The 24,191-nt window shown below is 36.0% G+C and overlaps 1 protein-coding gene across 11 annotated transcripts in view; it reads left to right on the forward strand.

Annotated features, from left to right (window-relative positions):
* Positions 1 to 23,857, forward strand: part of GK (glycerol kinase) — an 82,820-nt gene extending 58,963 nt beyond the window's left edge. For 7 of the 11 annotated variants that reach the window (XM_049704796.1, XM_033407958.2, XM_033407960.2 and 4 more), the window contains 8 exons: positions 8,058 to 8,136; positions 8,904 to 9,000; positions 9,668 to 9,752; positions 10,291 to 10,411; positions 10,522 to 10,665; positions 12,118 to 12,198; positions 15,042 to 15,128; positions 16,995 to 23,857. In XM_049704796.1, the coding sequence (XP_049560753.1) occupies positions 8,058 to 8,136; positions 8,904 to 9,000; positions 9,668 to 9,752; positions 10,291 to 10,411; positions 10,522 to 10,665; positions 12,118 to 12,198; positions 15,042 to 15,128; positions 16,995 to 17,005 (705 nt within the window). In that variant the 3' untranslated portion in view covers positions 17,006 to 23,857. Of the gene's footprint in view, positions 1 to 8,057; positions 8,137 to 8,903; positions 9,001 to 9,667; positions 9,753 to 10,290; positions 10,412 to 10,521; positions 10,666 to 11,085; positions 11,257 to 12,117; positions 12,199 to 15,041; positions 15,129 to 16,994 lie in introns of all 11 variants that reach the window. The other 4 variants (XM_033407962.2, XM_033407964.2, XM_004281021.4 and 1 more) reach the window with 2 other exon arrangements.
* Positions 23,858 to 24,191: the final 334 nt, after the last annotated feature.

Below are 24,191 nucleotides of genomic sequence, written 5' to 3' on the forward strand. Positions count from 1 at the left end.
TTTTGTTTTGTTGTTGTTTTTTTCTCTTTTTGGCGGTGCTGCGGACACACAGTGTCTTAGTTCCCCGACCAGGGATTGAACCCGTGCTCCCTGCGGTAGAAGCGCAGAGTCCTAACCACTGGATTGGAATGAATTCTATTCCAGATGTTATGTTTTGTTGACTGATGTCATTTTTTCCCCTTCCATACATTTTCATTAGAAGTGATGCTTGCAAGCTAGCATATGATATGCTGTAATGTCTAATTTATATAGTATATATACAAAGTATATATATATTTTTAATTTAATCAATTTTTAATAGAAGTATAATTGACTTACAATATTACATTAGTTTTAGGTGTGTAACATAGTGACTCAGTATTTTTGTACATTACAAAATGATCACCACAGTAAGTCTAGTTAGCATCTGTCACCATACAAAATTATTACAATATTATTGACTATATTCCCAATGCTGTGTATTACATCCCCATGACTTGTTTATTTTATAACTGGAAGTTTGTACCTCTTAATCTCCCTCATCTATTTCACTCATTCTGCTACCCCCTTACCCCCTGGCAAGCAGCATTTTGTTCTCTGTTTCTATGAGTCTATTTCTGTTTTATTATGTTTATTCATTTGTTTTATTTTTTAGATTCCACATGTAAGTGAAATCATGCTATATTTTCTTTCTCTGTCTGATTTATTTCACTTAGCACAATACCCTTCAAGTCCATCCATATTTTCGCAAATGGCAAGATGTCATAATATTCCATTTTATATATATTATAAAGTTATCCATTTTATCCATCTATTAATAGATGCTTAGGTTGCTTTCATATCTTGGCTATTGTAAATAGTGATGCAATGAACGTAGGGGTGCATATATCTTTTCTAACTAGCGTTTTTGTTTTCTTTGGAAAAATACCCAGAAGTGGATTTGCTGTATCGTATGGTAGCTCTACTTTTGATTTTTTGAGGAACCTCCACACTGTTTTCCACAGTGGCTGTACCAACTTAACATTCCCACCAACGGTGTCCAAGAGTTCCCTTTTCTCCACACCCTCGCCAACACTTGTTGTTTGTAGTATTTTTGATAATAGCCATTATGACAGGTATCTAGCTCATTGTGGTTATGATTTGCATTTCCCTGTTGATTAGTGATATTGAGCACCTTTTCATGTGTTTATTGACTATCCATATGTCTTCTTTGGAAAAATGTCTACTCAGGTCCTCTGTCAATTTTTTAATCAAATTGTTTGTTTGTATTTGATGTTGAGTTATTTGAGTTCTTTGTATATTTTGTATATTAACCCCTTATGAGATATATCATTTGCAAATATCTTCTCCCATTCAGTGGGCTACCTTTTCGTTTTGTTGATACCTTCCTTCACTGTGCAAAAGCTTTTTAGTTTATTTTCACTTTTGTTTCCCTTGCCTGAGGAGACAGATCCAAAAAAATATTGCTAAGACCCAAGGTCAGAGAGCATACTGCCTGTGTTTTCTCTAAGAGTTTTATGGTTCCAGGTCTTGCATTTAAGTTTTTAATCTATTTGGAGTTTATTTTTATATATGGTGTGAGAAAGTAGTCCAGTTTGATTCTCTTGCATGGAGCTTTTTTATTTTCCCAACACCATGGCTGATGTTTTAATAATAGATTTCTTCATGTATTTTGGAATTTTCCCTTCCAGACTCATTTTCCATTAAGCCAATAGCCCTAGTCAGCGCGTAGACAATTGCTTGTTTTCCGGTACCCCTACACAAGCAGGAAAGCACTACCTAGCCCCTGGCTTCAGACACTGACAGTCTTCCTGATCTTACACCAAGCACTTCGAATCCCTTTCCTCTGCAGGAGTCAGCTCCGGCCACCACTCCTGCTCCCTGACACACACAGAAAAAGACTCACAATCCATCATGCCTGTGGCCTCAAATCCTGCTTAGCCATGCATTTCTGTTTCTGTCCACATTGATGCTATTCTCTGTCTGAGTTAGCATGTGTTGTTTTGGTTTTCTCTTTTTATGTTTTGCCTGTTATCCTCTGTTAGGGACAGAGGTGATTTTTTTTTAACAATGTAGTTTATTTATTTATTTATTTATTTATGGCTGCGTTGGGTCTTTGTTGCTGCGTGCAGGCTTCAGTAGTTGTGGCTCGTGGGCTCAGTAGTTGTGGCTCACGGGCTTAGTTGCTCCACAGCAGGCATGTGGGATCTTCCCGGACCAGGCCTCAAACCCGTGTCCCCTGCATTGGCAGGTGGATTTTTAACCACTGCGCCACCAGGGAAGCCCCAGGACAGGTGATTTTTAAAGTGCAAACTCATCCATCTCTGTTGATAGGGATGTTTACTTCTTTTTTATCACCAAGAATATTAACATCTCTGGGTCCTTATTTCATTGTTAGTAAAAAGGAATTGGGACACCTGATGCTTCAGTTGTTTTGAGACTTTAAACTCATATTAAACTGCTAAAATTTGTCCCACTCTTTTTTTTTTTTAAATAAACATTTATTTATTTATGGCTACGTTGGGTCTTCGTTGCTGCGTGCGGGCTTTCTCTAGTTGCGGCAAGCGGGGGCTACTCTTCGTTGCGGTACACGGGCTTCTCATTGCGGTGGCTTCTCTTGTTGCGGAGCATGGGCACTAGACCTGTGGGAGGGCTTCAGTAGTTGTGGCACACGGGCTCAGTAGTTGTGGCATGCGGGCTCAGTAGTTGTGGCTCGTGGGCTCTAGAGTGCAGGCTCAGTAGTTGTGGCACACAGGCTTAGTTGCTCCGTGGCATGTGGAATCTTCCCAGACCAGGGCTCAAACCCGTGTCCCCTGCATTGGCAGGCGGATTCTTAACCACTGTGCCACCAGGGAAGCCCTGTACCACTCTTAATAGTTGGAAAATTTTCTTAGTGGTGGAAGATACTGAAGCAAAATAGACCAAGGATTACCAAAATAGAACGAGTAGTTCTGCCTTCCCTCTGCCATCTGTGCACTGTCTTCCCCAAGCGGTGCTTTTCCCTTCCTTGTTCATCTTCTTTTTCTAAATGTTATTTCACGAAACAAAATTCTTTTGGGGGCCTTTAATCTGATTATGAACGTGAGCTTACTTTGGATTTGAGACTTCCACGTTCTGTATTCTGTCACTAGGATATAAGTTCCCTGAGGTCAGAATATTTATCTGTCTTGTTCACCACTCTATCCCAGAGGCTGGCACATAGCAGACACTTAATAAATATTGTTTATATACCAAATCCTATGTTATGCCATTTTTGTCTATTTAAACATGAGCTTCAAAGAGGATTCCTTATATCCCCCCATTGTTTTCTTTGAATGTCCTTTTTCTCCTATCGTTTGTATGACTTGTGATTATAGTGTTAAATTTTTGTTTTTGGAGTTTTTCATCCCTCTTCAGCCAGATATTCCATTTCAGGTATAAGTCTCATATATTAGTTAACTGTTGCTGCATAACAATATTACCACTGATGTAAGCGGCTTAAAACCTTACCCATTTATTATCTTATAGTTTCCACGGGTCAGGAGTCCAGGCAAAGCTTAGCTGGATCCTCTGCTCAAGGTCTCACCAGGCTGGCAGTCAAGGTGTAGGCTGAGGCTACAGTGTCATCTGAGGCTCCATCTGCTTCCAGGTTCACTCAGATTATTGGCCAGATTTGGTTCCTTGTGGTTGTAGGACTGGGGGTTTCAGTTTCTTGCTAGCAGTCAGCCAGAGGCTGCCCTTAGCTCCTAGAGGCCGCCTGAAGTTCCTTCCCATGTGAGGACTTAACACCAGCAAGGGAGGGAGAGAGTCCAGAAAACAGGTGTGGTAATCTTATGCAACGTAATCATATGCACATCATCACATACGTCCCATCACCTTTGACATGTCCTGTTTGTTAGAAGCAAGTCATAGTCCCACCTCACTCAAAGGGAAAGGATCATGGAAGGCCATGAACAGCAGGAGGCGAGGATCATGGGGGCCTATAAACATTGTTTATGGACTTTTCTAAGGTAGTTTCTTGGAAAGTGTACTTTCTGAGCAATAAGTGCTTTTAATTTTAATTCCCTAACTGGTTATCAAAGTATTAATGATACAGATTACATTTCATAAATGCTTCCCCAATTCAACTCTGTGCTCCTGTTCTCTTTTCTTTGCAAATAAGAATGCTATAGAGTTAGATTTTGCATTTGTAATTATACAGAAGTTAAGTACAATATAAGTTATATATGTAGTGTTACATATTACTGTAGCATACACAAAACTAAGTTTACTGTGCCTAGTGGTTGATTTTAAGGAATTTAAGGATAATCTTAATTTTACATAATTTTTCTTCACACTTACTGATTTTTTTTTTTTTTTTTTTTTTTTTGCGGTACGCGGGAGTCTCACTGTTGTGGCCTCTCCTGTTGCGGAGCACAGGCTCCGGACGCGCAGGCTCAGCGGCCACGGCTCACCGGCCCAGCCGCCCTACGGCACGTGGGATCTTCCCGGACCGGGGCACGAACCTGTGTCCCCTGCATCGGCAGGCAGACTCTCAACCACTGCGCCACCAGGGAAGCCCCACACTTACTGATTTTAACCATAACTGCATTGTAAGATACATCCTGCATCCTGAAATATCTACTTTATACAGATACTGTTCATGGCAGTGGCATTCATGTCAAGGAGCTTTTGAGGGAAAGTATGTTTGCCTGCTATGACATTATATCAGATCTACTTGATTATTTTTAATCTAATCTTTGCAGAGCCTGTTCCTTAGCCTTTCACTTTCCAGGCTATGTGTCTAGTTTTTGAGTAATTTATTTCTCTTGTCCGGTTATCATAGAACTTCTTCTTTTTACCCTCTCATTTCTATTGTGTTTTTCTTAGAGAACCACTATTAGGTTTGTGTGCAGCTTTCCCAGTGCATCGTGACTTAGAATAAGGGTTGATTCATATTTATAGTTGATGAGCTGAAGTATTGAATGTTTATATTTATGATATAATTGACAGAAACTTATTTGATAGCAAGTAGACAGTCACCTTCTATCTATCATTTTAGGTTTCCATTCCTGTACTCTTTTCTGCTCATCTTCAAAGCATTATACCATCTTCCACTTTATCTCCTGCCTCTGGATTCAGAAGACTACATCTTTTGTGAATTTGGAGATTTCTCTTATTTTTATTAATTTTTAAAAAGCTATACCAAGTATTATATCCTGTACCAAAATTATATACTTCTTTCAGATAAGTGTTTTTTATATTGAACCTACTTCTTCATTCAGTAACAAAACACTCCTGTGTACTCCTGATGACCAAATTTAGAATAATTTTCTTCTGGAGCCTTGACAGTGGCTTTGTATTTTTTTTCTATTGTTTTAATCTAAAATAATGCCCTCTGGTCCTCAACCAGTTACCTTTAATGAAAACGTTGATTTTTCCTTTTACTGCAACCACATTGCTTCCTCTCAAAAAAAATTGAGCATGTAAACATCCTGCACTTTTCAGTGGAAATGAGGTGCATCGGCATTTGATTTCCCAAAATATAAAGTTCCACTAGCTGGTAGCTGCAAGACCACTCCACTAGACTTCTAGCTCAGTGGCTTTTTAAAATTCATTACTTACTCACCTAACACTATTGGAAATATACACATTTCGTGGTTAGATGCCATGTAGGACCAGTGTCTTTTTGAGAGTATAGAACATCTGTTTTTCCATTTAGATCTAGAACTGTGCTGTCCGATATGGTAGCCACTAGCCACACGTGACTACTGAGCACTTGAAATGTGGCTAGTCCAAATTGAGATGTGCCGTAAGCATAACGATATACCTGATACCAAAGACTTAGTGAAATATACACAAATAAAAGATCTCGAGTTTTATATTGATTACATGTTGCAATGATAATGTTTTTAATATATTGGGTTAAGCAAAATATATTACGATTAATCTAACCTTTTTAAATATGGTAACTAGAAAATTTAAATTACATGTGTGGCTCACATTATATTTCTATTAAACAGCACTGTTCTAGAATATCTTATATATTTTCTAGCCTCTGGCAGCTACTATCTCTGAATTGTTCGCTTCCAAAGGATGTGTGAGAGTTGAACTATTGTCTCCAAAAGCAAACAATTTACTTAGTTCTCCTTGATGGTCCCACTCTGTACCTAAATATATAATATATCAAAACTAGGAAGTGTATTAAGAACTTTCTTTTTTGGGGCGGGAGAAACATTGGGTTAGAGTCCCTTGTCAGGTGTTTGCTGAATTGTCTTTGTCCCATTTTTAAAGTCTGGTTATATTTGCACAGGGATGTCAAATCTGTTCCTCAAATAATTTTTTATAGCTGAAAATTCACTGTATAAAAAGAGCAACTGCGATGTTTTGCCAGCTATGCAGTAGCGTATAGTGACCTGTTCTCATAGCAGCTGTGAACGATAGGATGTATCAGCATATTCAGCATCTAGTTTGTTTGCATCCTGAAAACTGATGGCAAGAAAGGGTAACCATTTGTAATTCAATTAATTTAATTGGGGACAGGGAGGCAGATGACATATAAAAAACATTCTGCTTCCTACACTTATACCTGATGTTTTGGTTTGGGGTGACTCTGTGGAAGTAATTTACATTAATAATGTATATGAAGAAAAAAAGAAAGAAAAAAATTATATGAATGAAACATCAGAACCAAAAAACTTTTTTTTTTGGAATTCCTAATGGTTTGTGCTGATACTTCTTTTGCCCCCAGAATCTTTTTATAAACATCTTTATTGAGATGTAATTCCCATAGCACATGATTCACTCTTTTAAGGTATGTAATTCAGTGTTCTTTAGTATATTCACAAAGTTGTGCAGCCATCACCACAGTCTAACTTTAGCACATTTTTATCACCCCAAAGAATAACTGCATCACCTCAACCCTAAGCAAGCACTAAACAACTCTTTGTCTCTCTGGATTTGCTTATTCTGGACATTTCATATAAATGGAGTCATACAATATATGGTCTTTCACTTAGCATAATGTTGTCAAGATTCATCCAGGGCTTCCCTGGTGGCGCAGTGGTTGAGAGTCCTCCTGCCAATGCAGGGGACGCGGGTTCGTGCCCCGGTCTGGGAAGATCCCACATGCCATGGAGCGGCTGGGCCCGTGAGCCATGGCCACTGAGCCTGCACGTCCGGAGCCTGTGCTCCGCAACACGAGAGGCCACAACAGTGAGAGGCCTGCGTACAGCAAAAAAAAAAAAAAAAAAAAAAAAAAAAAAGATTCATCCATGTTGTAGCAGAATTTCATGTCTTTTCATGGCCAAATAATTTTCCACTGTGGGGATATACTGCATTTTATTTACCCATACATCAGTCAATGGAATTTGGCTGATACTTTTTTAACACTTAAAGAATTAAAGAAGCTACTATTTGCATTCAGTAAGAACCTTCCTGTGTACTCCTGTATACTTCCTGTATTGAGCCTCATCGTAATTTCTTTAGGTAACTGTTGTTATAGTCACCACCATTATATAGGTGAATAAATGGAGTCTCAGAAAGCCTAACTAATTTGCCTAAGATCACATAGCAGTTAAGAACTAGAGCTCAGACTCAAACCAGTTCATCTGACTCCAAGCCCCATCTCTTGGTGATTTTGTTGGAAAGAATCATTACTTTGTAGTTAGCTTCTTTGCTAACTTTTTTTTGTGGTTGCTAGATTTAATATAATGTTAGCTATGGGAAATGGGCTTGAAAAAACTCTCAGGGTGGCCTTTCCCAATAACTTTGTGGATAAGATGGGAATGTACTCTGGGTGATAATATACCTCAGTAGTTTAGCAACAGATAGAACAATTGTATAAGAAGCAAATTGCTCAACACATTGATGTCCACCTACGGGCACAGGTCCAAGGGTGTACTGGCGGACTCTCTTCTCTGTCTCATTAAAAACTTCTGTAATGCCCTAGATAAATAATGTTTGTAGTAAAAGACCTAGTTTATGATATTTGTAGAAGTCCCAATGTTGAAATTTTTGAATTTTATCCATCTGGTAGTGTCATACACAGAGAATATGCTCAATAAAAACTTTTTATTGTGATAACATATATTCTCTCTCGGATTCCTTTATTCCCATAGGGTTCCGTAGCTATAGCCGGTGCTGTTATTCGCTGGCTAAGGGACAATCTTGGAATTATAAAGACCTCTGAGGAAATTGGTGAGTATGTTCTAACAAAGGGCTAGAGTCTAAATAATAAGAATTTTAAATATTTTACCCTTGCAATCTGTTAATACATGTGCTTTGCCCCGTATGTGACATTAAACTATATGAATCCCTATTATGAGCTTGCTTTTACACATAAAAGATTATTTTGTGAAGATTTATAAAACAACAAATTAACATAATTAGTGGGGGTTATTAATAAACTGGCACGGTAGGGCATAAAAATCACCCAAGTGTAAAAGTGAACACCAAAGATGGCCAGAATCTGCAGTTAAATTTATCTGATGAGAAAAAGCTTTAAGTCTTATTAGAGTGAGAATTAAAACTCCAGTACCTGTAATTTAAGTATTAATATGGCTATTTTCAGACAATGGATAATTATTTTGAACCATCTACTTTAATTTCGCCTGAAGGTGAGACAATCAGGAACACATTTCTGATTAGGGACCCACTGAAGGCCACTTCTTCATCAGCTAGGCAGCAACCTTAAAAATAGTGGAAATAAGCTAAAATACCTTAACAAAACTAATCCAGTTCCTTTATTTCTTGGGCTGGGTTACATTTTACTGGGGGGGTATTCAATGTGGAGAAATTTGCTTTTGTTGCTCCTGACATTCTGCTGTAATTAGGAACATTTTGCTGTACTAACTAATAGGAAACCAAAAGCTCTGTCCTAATTTTTTAAACACGTGTGTTTATTGACTAAAATAAGTAGCATATAGTAGAGTGATTTTTGTTTGTTTGTTTGTTTTTAACGTTAGAAAAACTTGCTAAAGAAGTAGGTACTTCTTATGGCTGCTATTTCGTCCCAGCATTTTCAGGACTATATGCACCTTATTGGGAGCCCAGTGCAAGAGGGTAAGAATTGAAAATAAGGTATGCTTTTGTCGGTCTTGATTTATTTACTATATTAGCTAATAACTTATTAGTTAAAAGTTTCCTATTCTCAAACAATTTTAAAGTATTGAGGAAACCTTTTACACTTGGCAAGTATAATTTCAGAACCTTTAAACTCCAAGAAGTTGGGAATTTCCCTGGTGGTCTGGTGGTTATGGCTCCAAGCTTCCACTGCAGGGAGCACGGGTTCGATCCCTGGTTGCGGAGCTAAGATCCTGCATGCCATGCGGCATGGCCAAAAAACACCTCCAAGAAGTTATAAATCATCTGACAAATAAGCCCCTGCCATATTCGTATTCATGTTAGTGTTATTAGCTTTTATCTTCAAGGCACCTGCAAGTTATGTCTCAAAGGGACACCATCTAGATGAATATTGATTTGGTTTTATATTATTGTCATCTATCCGGATAGATCTTGAACTTTTTCGCATGTGGATGCAGCATTGTAGACTATAAGGACTTTCCAAGCTACTTAATGTTTATGTCCAGTTTTGTTTTTTTTAATGTCCATTTCCGCCCCCCCCCCCCGTACATTTCTACCTACCAAATTCAGTCTTTCCATATTTAGGACATTTCCAGTTGATGACTCATTTATTCCACTCTAATCTTAAAAATCTTTGTATTTTTAGGATCATCTGTGGGCTCACTCAGTTCACCAATAAATGCCATATTGCTTTTGCTGCATTAGAAGCTGTTTGTTTCCAAACTCGAGAGGTAATAAATATGAGCCCTTTTCTTGTACTTAATCCACCTTTATTATTCCTAAACAAATTATATATTAATGCCAGAAATTTATTACAATTTATAAGCTTACTAAATATTTAATCAAAAATTAAGCCTGCCTAAACATTAATGTAATAACTGCAAGTTTTGGTTCTTTTCCCAGCTGTCATTACTTTCTAAGTTCCTGTTAGCTGCCAGGCGCTGGGCATTTTACAGTTGAGGGGATGCTGAGTGGTGCATATTAGGCAAAGGGGATAGTTACACAAACACAGGCACCATGGCAGGAAATCAGGGTGCAAAATAGAATTGTTTGGCTTGACTGGATATAGGGGTGAGTGCAGAGGTGAGGTGAGAGAAAAGGTTGGTTGTAACCAGATGAAGGAGGGCCTAGAAGACCAGCCTAAGAAATCTAAATTTTTATTCTACAGGCTTTGGGGAGCTTTTGAGTGTTTTTGAGTAGAAGATGGCTATTTTCAGAGATGTTACTATGGAGTACTTTAATTATGTTCATTGCATTGGTTTATTTAAGATTTTGGATGCCATGAACCGCGACTGTGGAATTCCTCTCAGCCATTTGCAGGTAGACGGAGGAATGACCAACAACAAAATTCTGATGCAGCTACAAGCAGACATTCTGTATATCCCAGTAGGTTAGTAAGCCTTCATTCCTTTAAACTCCAAGACTAATGTTTCTTCGGAAGAACTGGCTTTTTTAGGCATATGTAACTGCAAAGATACTGATGTAGCTCTCTCCCCTCAGTGAAGCCCTCGATGCCCGAAACCACTGCTCTGGGAGCTGCCATGGCAGCAGGGGCTGCAGAAGGGGTTGGCGTTTGGAGTCTGGAACCTGAGGACTTGTCAGCTGTCACAATGGAGCGGTTTGAACCTCAGATCAACGCTGAGGGTACTTGTTTTTTAAAATTTTTTTTAATTGAAGTATAGTTGATTTACAATGTTGTGTTAGTTTCAGATGTACAGCAAAGTGATTCAGTTATACATACATGTATATCTATTTTTTTTCAGATTCTTTTCCCTTACAGGTTATTATAAAATATTGAGCCTAGTTCCCTGTGCTATACAGTAGTTCCTTTTTGGTGAGGGTACTTGTAAAGATTGAAGATTGGTATACTGTGAAAAGTGAGAGAGAGTTTGCTTTTCTGTTTATTCATAAGTTGAGAAAGTAAATAAGATAGCAAATGCTACTGTTTCAGGTTTGGCTACTAAGCATATTTGGATACACTGAATGAATGTGAATGAGAGGAATGGTTCCCTATTTAAAAAAAAAACAAACTTCTATAATCACTTTTTTACCATTCACTTCTAGTGTTTACAGTCCTTTCATGTAGGAGGATAACACTGCCACACTATCAGTTCTAGCTTGTTAGTGTAGCCTTTCCTGACAGTGACAAGGGAGATATATCGGCCACCGACTCCTCATGTCTGCATCGGATCATCTTTGGTGCCAGTGGCCAGTTTTAGGACAGGATTATGTGGGGTAAGCGATATTCTGATAACTTTTAAACACAGCAGGGCTAGCCTGACAAAAGCAGCAACAATTTAAATAAATGAGCATTAAATATTTGACTTAATGTCGTAATAAACAAAGCTAAGCCACAAGCTCTGACCAATACCTGTATTAAATTTGTGTATGAAAATAAGGTTTTAAATACTGAATTTGGTTTTAAACCTTTTTAAAAACCTGTGTATGAAAATAAGGTTTTAAGTACTGAATTTGGTTTTAAACCTTTTTAAAAACCTGTGTATGTAAATAAGGTTTTAAATACTGAATTTGGTTTTAAACCTTTTTAAAAACCTATATATAAAATAACGTCAAAGTGGATTTTGTATGATATCCCAAGCTCCTCCACCCTCCCAAAAAGAGAAAATAGGTCAAGTAGGATTCCCCTTTCTAATTCATCACCACTTGCTTGTGAATGGCCTGGTCTTAGCAGGTAGCCTGTTTCCCCATCTCCCTTCATCGTGCAGACCAGGCTGAATTTCCCTCCAACTTCCAAGCAAGCTTCTCTCCCAGTCACTGGTAGTCACTAGCAATGGTACTCTCCGGAGTCTGAGTCCTGGTAAAACTCCATGTCAGCTTAATACAGTGTAACAAACATCAGTTTAATATGTGTAACAATTTGTCAAGAATGCTGAGTGAGGGACTTCCCTGGCAGTCCAGTGGTTCAGACTCCATGCTTCAAATGCAGGGGGCACAGGTTCGATCCCTGGTCGGATCCCACATGCTGCACAGCGCAGCAAAAAAAAAAAAGAACGCTGAGTGAACATAAGTGTGGTACTTAGAACATCTCAGTAAACTGCCTTTCTTATGTGTGGTTTTCCTACCTTCTATGTCTAGAAAGTGAAATTCGTTATTCTACGTGGAAGAAAGCTGTGATGAAGTCAATGGGTTGGGTTACAACTCAGTCTTCAGAAAGTGGTAAAAATGTTTTTATTATTATTGCCACTTTGCCCTAGTATGTTAAATCGCTTCTTTAAGTATCTGGCCATTTATACGTAGCAAGGCTGCTCTGAAGAAGAGCGTTATTGTAAGTTATAGTTTCTAATGTTTTGAAAACACTTTAAAGTTCTAAACATAACATGTAAATTATCATGTTGATATACATACTTAACTCTGTCCTGCCATATCTTTCCTTATTAGTTTATTCCTGGTACTTCAATTGATAACTTAGTTTTCTAAAAGTAAAATTATTTCTAGTTTCTTCTTAATGAAAAAAAAAAAATCAACTAGACTTTTTTTTTTCTTCTTCTTCTTAGTGTCTGACTTTGCCTTTCTGGGGGGCTGTCTTCATGACCTGAACCAACCGAAAGCTGTATTAATTTCAGAATATATTTCACTACTTCCTAGACTGCTTCCAAGCCCTTAGTGAGTGTATGTTATGAGAACTCATTTGAATCAGAGGAAGAAAAGTACCAAACATAGTAAATTAGAAATGTCATAATTGGCAAATGCTCTTGGCAGAAAATAGCGGACTATTTTTTTTCAACCTCTTAGGTGGGAAGGTATTGCCTTAAGTAAACTATTTAATTATAAACAGCCCTGAGCTGCCTTTAATGTAGAAACAGCCTTAAACATGCCTTTAATATGGCATAATATTTTAATTCTTTGCTAAATGCAAGATTTCAAACATAGTGAATGAAACAATGGCCAATAATATATTGAAACGTATAGTTTAATGGAGAAGAGAATATAAATGAAATATGGCCTGCCTTCCAACCCCAAAGCGAGTATAGAACCACTTTTAATGTATCTGGCTTTTAGGAGAAGCTTCTGGGATCATCTAGTACCACAGATTACTGTGATCTGTATTTTCAGTCCTGGATGTTCCTACTTGAAGCTTTTGTTTATTCTCCTAAATAAGCTTTAAGCTTAATATCCATTTTCTTTAAATCTTTTGTTCTGAGACTCACCTTTCTTTCTAAGATAGTGGCAGAGCCTTTCTTGCTAAGACTGTTTGCAGTTTTGAGACCCTTTATAGCTGAACTTCTCAATCATAGGTATTTTTGTAGCACAGTGCTAGTTGCTTTGAAAGATATAACAGACATGCACTCAATTTATTTTCTGGTTGCCCTTAATTAATGGCTAATGAAAATGAGTTATATGTTTTCTTTGACAAGTTAGATTTTTTTTTAACGGCACAGGGAATTCCCTGATGGTCCAGTGGTTAAGACTACGTACTTCCAATGCAAGGGGCCTGGTTTCAATCCCTGGTCGGGGAACTAAGATCTCGTATGCCACGCGGCATGGCCAAATAAAATAAGATGGCACAATCCTACCTGTGTTCCCGCACTCCACTGCCCCAGCTGCCTCCACGTCAATGCCACACATTCTTCTCCTTACTTGCAGATGAAGACATAATTTTAATTGCAAAGTTCTTACAAAACCAATTGATCGTTTTTCTCTGTTTGCTTACCTTACCTGTCAGTGAATTTAAAATGCCAAGAAAAAGTTGATAAAAGAAAATTACATGATTCTATTGTTTCTGCCATCAGCATTGATGATAAAGTAATTTGATTTTTTTGAGAGCTTTTGATTTTTCAAACTTTGTTTTTGTTTCAGTTAGGCTGCAGTGGATTTAAGGCAAAGTTTGAAAAACTTTTTGAGTAGATTTATGAAAAGCACTCATGTATAATATTTGAGAGTCTCTAAACTGTATAATAAACAGGCTAATAATATTCAATTAGTGAAATGCTGATTGTATTCCTTAAGCAGTATAAGCTGTATAACGGTATGATTTATCAATAAGCTATCTGATAATAGCAGTACAGACAGACTCTTATTTTGATGATCTTGAAAGGATATTGGAATTGCTACCTGGTCTCTGATCCTCTTTAAATAGGTTTAATTTATGGGAAGAATATTATGTTAGCTTAATTTCCAAAGCGTTTTGCCAGTTTTGAAGCATTAATATTTATTTTCTTGTTTGTAACTATATTTGAATGGAGTGTAAAGAATTTTTAACATACATTCAATATGTTTAAAATGTTGTAGAAGTGATTGGGGGTTTGATAGTTTTTGGAGAGAGCTTATCATAAATGATGACTTCTTGGCTCTGTACTCCAAACCCACCAAAATATTTTTTCAAAGAGTGTTAAATATTCTAGATATATAATTTTTATATTCAAGAAAAGTATCTATCTATCTATCTATTCTTAAAAGGAAGGGTTTCCAAGAGAATTCAGGTTGGAAAATATCAAAACAATCGTGTTCTCAGGCAATATTTTAAAATGTAGATTAATACAGTTTGGTTTTTTAATTATACTAACATGAATATTCAGGTACATTTCCTTATACACCAAGTCTATTTAAAAAAGAAAATGAAACCAGTAGGGTTTGAAATTCATTTTTGGTAGACGAATATAACTCTTCTCTGATAGCCAAAGGATCTATAATTTGAATTTGAGGGGAATTGGATTGCTCATTTAGTATCTTTTGGGGAAGAGTCAAGAAAGCTAAAATCAACAGCCTCCCAAAAAGTTCTCCATCAGCTTTGGCTTTGCCAGTGGAAGGTTTATGTTGGTCTGTATGTTCTATGTTCTTGGCTACTTGTGGCATGCTATCTGTATTGTTTGTTGACTGTCATAAGCCTTGAATATTGATTCTGGTTTTGATTTGAAGTAAGAACTCTTTGCTAGCTTTTATGAATATGCTATTTTTATAACTTTTTTTGCTATCATGTGATTCTTAACACAAATATTGTAATTATGTGTCTCTCTTTTGGTTTGCTTGACTGGAATTCCCTCCTACTTGGATGACCACAGGTGACCCTAGTATCTTCTGTAGTCTACCCTTGGGCTTTTTTATAGTGAGTAGCATGGTAATGTTAATCGGAGCAAGGTACCTCTCAGGTCAGTTCCTCTTTACATTAGACAATTGTATTAGTTAGCATTAATGTATTTGTGTATGACTCAGCAGAAAGTTTTTGGTGTTTTTCCTTCTTCCTATTCTTAGGAACCTGGAAAATCTATTAAAGGTCTAATTAGTTAGACCAATTGATCTTTGGGGGCAGTCAGAATTAAGGACTGTGACTCTGCTTTTATTCTCTTTTTAGTAGATGATGATTTTCTCTGAGGGGCTACATTCTGCTGTCAGCTGCAACAATAAGCACAAGTGAAAGTACTACTGTCAATGTTTAAATGAAAGGACATTCAGAGTGATAGATGAAATTTATAGTATTTGAAATCAATTAAATTGGCTTTCAAATGTACATAAGTTGTTTTTCATACTTAATGAAAATCTGCTACACAAGTCTTAATATTTCAATTCTGGTAAGAATTTCAGCCAGAGTATGTTAGCAGAGTTTCTGTGAAACTCTACAGCTAGGGAAAATTTATCATCACTTTTATTTTAGTTAAAAGAATACATTTGGTGAAATGAAGTTTTTTAAAAAGTTATTATTGAAATAAATTGGGGTCGAAATTCAAACTGAAAAAAAAAAAGAAATTCAAACTGAATTATTATTTTGCATATTAACTTCTGAATATTCTTATAAGAGTAAAATTGCTCAGTATTTTATAAAACACATTGCATAACCTGTATTAATTTAAATATAATAATCATTTTTGGAAGATGTTGCTGATGATAGCTCTCAGTGTTTCTTCAAATTAATGGCCTAAATGGAAATGACGTATTTCATATGTTGCCAAGAAAGTGAAACATTTTAACAATCTTCCTAATTAAGGAAAGAGTTAAATTATTTTTCTTAATTAATTAGAAGATTACCTGGGTGTAAAATATAAAATTTTTTATTAATATGGGAGAATATCTGTTTATAGAAATCTGACAAGCGTTAATCAGCTTGACATCATCACCAAAGTGCTATATATAAATATGGAATGAAAAGTTATTTACATCAGCAGAAATGGGATGAAAATTATTTACATTAGCAGAACATTAAATTATCTTTTAATTAATGATAAAACTTGGGTTACTTGCATGAGAATTTAAAATTAGATTGCCTTTTTCTGTATTCTTCATGTTCCCGATAAATTTGTTCAAATCTTCTACTTCCATAATAATCATACCTTATGTTGGTATTAGTGCTTTATACCTTACAAAGGGCTTCTGTATACATAAATCTATACAGAATTAGCAGATGCTTATTTTCTTTCTGCTTCTTGGGAATGTTTGGTGGAACAGTCCAAATATTCCCCAGAAGAACTGTAGTTTAAATTAATTTTTTAAAAAAATGCTGTTTGAGGAAAAGTTCTATTTTTTTTCTTTACCGTGAGTTTTTTTGGCTGCATAATGATGGTCTGGAAAAGGAAAGAAAATAACATTGCAGCTGAATGTTTTCATTGATTTTTTTTTTCACCTTCTGTTTCCCCTTTGATACCAGTACCAGAATGAAAAGGCTTGGTCTATGAAAATTAGGATATGTAGCATATCTCTAAGCTAAAGGATACAGTAAGTGTCCAAATTCCTAGGCTTCCAAAATAGATATGATTGCCATCTTTAGGATCTCTCTTGGTAACATATGCTGAGATTTGAGAAGAATTGGGATGGCTTGCCTTGGTAAACAGTTAGCAATAGTGTTTATTTGCTAATTTTGGAATTGGATCAGTTATATTTGTTGCATTTTTACCTGTGAAGCAATATTTAAGAATCATATGGAATTTCTAGCTCAATAAATTATTGAATTGTCTTCATTGTTTTAACTCCTGAATTGCATGTATTTTATTACTGACATATATGATTTTTGTCCCCCATTTTAGGTATGCCATAAATACTACCAACTCATGGATTCCAAAGATGCGAGCTCTTTACCTACCGAGAGAATCCAGTGATTCTGTCTCTTAATGTGATGACACTACTCATAGACTCTGATTTTATTTATAAGCCACTAGCTGCATGACCCTCCAAGTAGACCTGTGGCTTGAAATAAAGTAAATGCAGCAGAAAGAATGCTATAGAAACATTTGGTGTGTTTTTTAACATCGGTAGTTAAGATTGGACCAGCTACCTTTGGGGCTGACCCGCTCCTTTGCCATCATTTCCTGCCTCATTCCCTCTAAGATCTAGGAATAATTCAGATCCTGTCCATTGGAATCTTTTATCACATATATTCAAACTCTGATGGGCCAGGATTTGATTCCTGAACTACACATGCTTGATTAAGGGGCTGTTACTAATGGGCTAAAAATTTGTGACCTTTTGTTTGCTTCTTTTTAACAGACCCCCCTACCCAAAGTCCTCTTTTCTGCATATTAGGGAGACCACAGCATCTTCACTGAATGTTTAAATGGAAGCCTCTACTAAATTCTTAAAATGGAAATTTAGTACCCTCATTGCTTTGGTATTTCGCTGAAAAGTATTTGCCAAAACTGAAAATTCTTCATATATTGTATTTAACGTGGTCTCACTAATTACACTGAATTGCTCTCTGGATCTTATAGGGAAGGACACTTTCCTTTTTTTTTCTTTCATCTCTCCTTTTTATATATTTTTTTACTTTGTATGTCTAACGTACATGCCTATATATTTTATATACCGAGGGTAGCCCATTTATAAAAAGAGTACGTGTTCTCACTAATTACACTGAATTTCTGTCTGGATCTTATAGGGAAGAACACTTTCTTTTTTTTCTTTTTGTCTCTCCTTTTTATATTTCTTACTTTGTATGTGTAACATACATGCCTTTATATTTTATATACTGAGGGTAGCCCATTTATAAATTAAGAGCACACTGTATTCGGTAGGTTATAACGGGGCTGGTCTTAAGTGGACCTCTATGTGTATAAATATTTTGGAGAAAACAGCTGTATACATTTTTGGGCAATGGTTATGCATATTATTTACCAGGAGAAACTTTTTCTTAAAAAGCCAACATTTAAAATTTAAGTATATGTTCTATGTCAATAAAAGAAAATATACTTTATTGTGACTATAATTTCTTATACCATACTTTTATATGCTAAAAAAGAAAAGAGAAAAAACTGTGGAATACTACAGCAAACATTGTTTTCAAATACAAGCACTAGTTCATATAAAGTTATTTTTCCTTTGACGTAATTTTACACATATTTAGTATATTTTGAGGGGATGTCAAAAAATGTTAAAATACTTAAGTAGAAAAAAAAGCCAAGAATCTCTTTCTCTCCAAGTATGTTATCAATTGCTGATAAGCAATTAAAATTTCTATTTGAGATAACAGATAGCTATCTCTGCTTATTGTCATATTACAACTGAAAAAAAAAAAGGTTTTATTGATAGAAATGGCTTCTAGCAAAACCAAGAATTTCTTTCTGCCCCCCACTGACAACCAAGAATTTCTCAAAAAATTTAATGTTATGTGTTGTAAAAACGTAACCTAATCTAGCTTCTTAATGTCAATTTAAAAATATCTTAAAATTAATTTGTGTTTACTACAAACAAGAAGATACTGCCTTCTAATTATTTTCTTCAATCAGTGATGAAAATGGGAAAATATTTATATATTAATATAAAAGGTTTTGTTTTGTTTGGAATTAATGTAGCTTTCATTTGCAGTTCTGATTATGCTGTTTCTAAATTATTGAATCTGCTGGGTTTTATTGACACAGCTGCCACTTTAGTGATGTAAATATTATAGAAAGGTACTATGAAATTATTACTTTGTGGCAAGGATACTTTTAAACATAATTATGTTTCTACAAAGGTAGGTTGAGTTAATGTAAATAGTTGTGAAAATCATTGTTCAAATAATTTTAAGATTACATTAATTTTTTATAAATTGCAATATTTATAAATGTTTGAAATTATACACATTGATATTTAATGATAAATTTACTTAAAATAAATCAACCTTCATTCTTACTTGCATTTCTCATTTACAGACTAGAACTTAGATCAAAGTTAAATTGAGAAAGAAATTGCAGGACATGTGAAGCTCAGCTGTTAGCACTTGATCAGGCACACTCTGAAGAATTAACCGACAGCCGAAGAAGTAGTTTCTGGAATGATGAGCACCTTACTCGTTCTGTTAGAAAAGACTACAGTGTCCCATCTCAGCATCCAGAAAATACCCTGCTGAGGTCAGCAGCCTTTATCAATAGGGTCTTGTGGTCATGGCTAACCATGACCTACTGGTTCCACTCTCTGCTTCAGTTTCTCTCTACCTGGGTGATTGGTGGAGTGAAGTACACCACTGTTCTCTGAACACAATAGCCAACACCTCAACCTTTTTTTTCTCCAGGTAATCAGTAACATAAGTAATGCATTTTTGCTTCTGTAATAATATCTTAGAATTTTTTAGTGTGTTTCTTTTGAAATGCCTAAAGGTCAGTTCTTTGGCTTATGGGTATTTTGTATCATGTGGGAATGAAGAATGATAGCTATTTAGGAGGGACCACCAATCAAAATATGTCATAGCACAGAAACTGTAACAGTATTGGCAGTCTAGTCGGTAGTATTTACCTCACAGTGTCTACCTAATCGTAAATAGAAGTTCAAAAATTATTATTTTTATAGCTTTAATGAGTTATAATTGATATACAGAAAACTGTACATATTTAATGTATATACTTTGATGAGTTCAGACATATGCATACACCCATTATCCCATTACCACAATCAAGGTTATAAACATATCTGTCACCTCCAAAATTTTTCTTATGTCCCTTTGCTTGTTGTGTTTGTGTGTTAAGAATGCTTAACATGAGATCTACCCTCTTACATTTTAAAATATTTATTTATTTATTTTTGGCTGCATTGGGTCTTTGTTGCTGCGTGTGGGCTTTCTCTAGTTGTGGTGCGTGGGGGCTACTCTTCGTTGCAGTGCGCGGGCTTCTTATTGCGGTGGCTTCTCTTGTTGTGGAGCACGGGCTCTAGGCGCGCAGGCTTCAGTAGTTGCGGCACACAGGCTCAGTAGTTGTGTCTCTTGGGCTCTAGAGCTCAGACTCAGTAGTTGTGGCGCACGGGCTTAGTTGCTCCGCAGCATGTGGGATCTTCCTGGGCCAGGGCTCGAAGCCATGTCTCCTGCATTGGCAGGCGGATTCTTAACCACTGTGCCACCAGGGAAGCCCTACCCTCTTAAATTTTTAAGTGCACAATACCATATTGTTAACTGTAGGCACTATGTTGTACAACAGATATCTAGAACTTATTCATCTTGTGTAATTAACTTCATATCCACTGAACAACTCCCCATTTCCCCCTCACCCCAGACCCTGCTAGGCACCAATCTCTTTTCTGTTTCTATGAGTTTGACTTTTTAAGATTCCACACATGAAGTAAGATCATGCAGTATTTCTTTCTGTGTCTGGTTTATTTCACTTAGCATAATATCTTCCAGGTCCATCGATGTTGTCACAAATAGTAGAATTTCCTTCTTGTTTTAAGGCTGATCAAGATTCCACTGCATGCATATACCACATTTTCTTTAACCATTCATCTGTCAATGGACATTTGGGTCGTTTCTATATCTTGGCTGTTGTGAATAATGCTGCAGTGAACATGGGAGTGTAGATACCTCTTCAAGATCCTGATTTCGATGCTTTTGGATATATACTCAAAAGTGGGATTGCGGGATCATATGGTAGTTCTATTTTTAATTTTTTTGAGGAATCCTCATACTGTTTTCCACAGTGGCTGTACCATTTTACATTCCCACCAACAATGTTACAAGTGTTCCAAAAATTATTTTTTAACTAGAACTTTGTAATAACTTGTTTTAACTAATAATATTTAAGTAATGAAGTTTACTTGATCCGTTCTAGCAACCTAACAATTTGTAAGGTCACATAACAGGCAATTATTGGAAAACTGAGTGGCTTTTTAAAAACCAACTTGGTTGCTACTTGGTCTATACTTTATAGGTATATATCTTAGTTCTGGTCTTATGATAAAGTATAAATTGTGTTAAGTATCAGAGACAAAAAACTCTCGCAAGTGTTTCCAAACATTTCCCTGTCATCAGATTTAGTGAAAATGACCTATTAAATTAAATTTGGGGACTATAAAGATAAATATTCTGAGAAGCAGAAGATAGTTTAAAAACAAGTTGCTCAACTAGACCAATATCTCTATTTACCAGTTTTCATCCTATTTCAGGTAACTAGTTCTACCTGACAGCATAATAGTTGAGGATAACAATATTTTTCAGTTTTCCTGTATAGTATTAAAATTAAGTAGCTTCTTTTATTCCCCATTATTAAACCTGATATTATTTATCTCATTGATTGCTTATTATGATATGACTAGTTTACAAGTAGATTTCATAAATATCAGATCACTTAAATCATCTCCAAAACATTCATCAAAAGGAGACTGGTTAAATTAACTGTGCTACAGCCACACAATATAGAACATGTAGCTTTAGAAAAGCATGAGGATGCTGTCTAGAAACATGGAAACATCCAAGGTAAGTGAAAACGCAAGGTGCAGAGGAGTGCGTAAGTGTGCTACCTTTCCATTTAAAAAAGCAAGAAAAAGAAATCTAGGATGTTTGCCTGTGCCAGAAGGACACATAAGGAAATTGGGAAGCTGCTGCATAGCACAGGTAGATCAGCTCGGTGCTTTGTGACCACCTAGAGGGGTGGGATAGGGAGGGTGGGAGGGAGACGCAAGAGGGAGGGGATATGGGGATATATGTATACGTACGGCTGATTCACTTTGTCATAAAGCAGAAACTAACACACCATTGTAAAGCATTTATACTCCAATAAAGATGTGGGGGGAAAAAAAAAGAAGCTGTTAAATAGTACTGGAACAGAATGCAGTGATCAGGCATGTGGGACACAGGAGTAGGGAAAAACATAAAAGTTATGTATTTGAACCGTGTTAATTGCTAGTATGTGTAATATTGAACCATGTTAATATATTAACTGTTTGCAAAACTAATTTTAAATTTTTGAACTTAAATTCAGAGGCCATTGTACATGAATGTTCATGACAGCATTATTCATAACAGCCAACAAGGAAATAACCCACATGTCTATCAGCTGATGAATGGATAAGTGAAAGTTGGTATATCCATACAATGGAATATTATTCAGGTATAAAAATGAATAAAGTACCAGATACATGCTACAACATAAATGAACCTTGAAAACTGCACAAAGTGAAAAAAGTCATGTACAAAAAGCCACATATTGTATGATTCCAGTTGTATGAAATGTCCAGAATAGACAAATCCATAGAGACGGAAAGTGGATTAGTGGCTGCCAGAGTCTGGGGGGAGGGGAAAGGGGACGTGATTGCTAATGGACAGGGTTTCTTTTGGGGTGATGATTGCACAACTTTGTGACTATACTAAAAACTGAATTATACACTTTAAAGGAGTGCATTTATGGTATATGAATTATATTTCAATAAAAATGTAACTTTAATTTGCATTTACGTAAAATAAATATACATGACCAGTCCCCGATGGCGTGTGAACTTGTAGGCCCTGAAATGAGCCCTCTGAAGGAAATAAATTTTATTTGCTCCTTGAAAAATGGAGGTTAATAAATTTATCTCCTTTTTATTTCACTTTCATTAACTATTTTTTAAGTATCTAATACTGGAAATAAGAAAAATGCTTTAGTCACTGATACATAAAAGATTATGATGAAGTAGAAGATCTGGGCTCCCATTCAGTTTCCCAGGCGTTTTCATGGTCTGTCCAATAGAATATAGTGATAAAAAGGACGCAGCTAACTCGTTTTCCCCAAAGACTTGGTAAATGAAGAGGCAGTCTTCTGAACGTATTAAGCAAATCATATCACTATAATTACCAGTAACTTGACTTCTAGTTACGAAACTATGCTGTTTCCTAATTTTCTTGAAAGTTTAGCCTCATCTGTTTATCATCTTCTTTCTCCTCAAACTCATTTTAAACCTTCAGCCTTTCATTAATTTACCACCACATCTTTTTCTTTACTACTGTTTATAGGAGGAAACAATAGGTCTGTTTGTCATCTACCTCTTCAAATAATTGTAAATCTAATTCAAATGGCAGTGAATGTTTACAAGTTCACACTCTACATCACTGGTTTCTCAACAGCCGAGGGAGCGCTTTGTAAAATGAGCATTCCTGTCCATTTAATTCTTTTGATCAAATTGTTTGTTTGGAAATCAGAGTAATACTGCTCTTAGAAAAATTAGAAGATAAGAGGTTACAAAGAATAGTAGAAAATCATTTATTTTTTCCCCAAACTTTAAGGTGGTATTTTCATAGATCTTGAATGTTCATAAACTTTACATAAAAATTTTAACCTGCACAACAATACAACGTGTCGTGTATGGACACATACAGTTGAACTAGAAGTATGAAACTTGCATAGGGATGATAGATACCAAGTTTAGGATGGTGATTACTTCTGGAAGGCAGAGCATGGAATCAGGGCAAGAGACTTCACTGGAACCTGAAAAGTTGTGTTTCTTAAAAAGTTAAAAGCTAAAGCAAATATAGCGAAATCTTAAGATTTGACTGAGTGGTGGGGTACGGATGTATTTACTATATTCTCTACTTTTCTGTATGCTTGAAATATTTCATAGTAAAAATATAAGGTGTATCGTCCTCCTAATTATATGTATCTAAGTCCACCACTCACTGTCCATTAGTGTAATTTTGTTTATCCTGGCACCCTTCCCAATTAAAAGGGCTGAAATCTTATTGATCTTCTGGCACAATTATTTCAAGCACCTCATGTAAAGTATCAATATTCAGAATAAATAAGGTGTATTAGAAATTATATCCTTGCTTAGCCATTCATTTGTTATGAATTCCGTGACTCAATACTTGTCTTCTTTCCAATATAGAAACTTCCACAAATTTTAATAGATAATTGCGCTGCTGACAGCCCACCGCATTTATAATTACATATTAAGGCTAGAAAATTTCTGGGCCGAAAAGTCTCAATTCTAGATTTAAGTTTAATATCAAGGGGAAAAGATCATTGCCATTATATTGGATTTCAAATCAGGCACAAGACCTGTTTTATTCTATT

Source organism: Orcinus orca, chromosome X (assembly GCF_937001465.1).
Source record: "Orcinus orca chromosome X, mOrcOrc1.1, whole genome shotgun sequence".
In the NCBI taxonomy this organism is placed as follows: Eukaryota; Metazoa; Chordata; class Mammalia; order Artiodactyla; family Delphinidae; genus Orcinus; species Orcinus orca.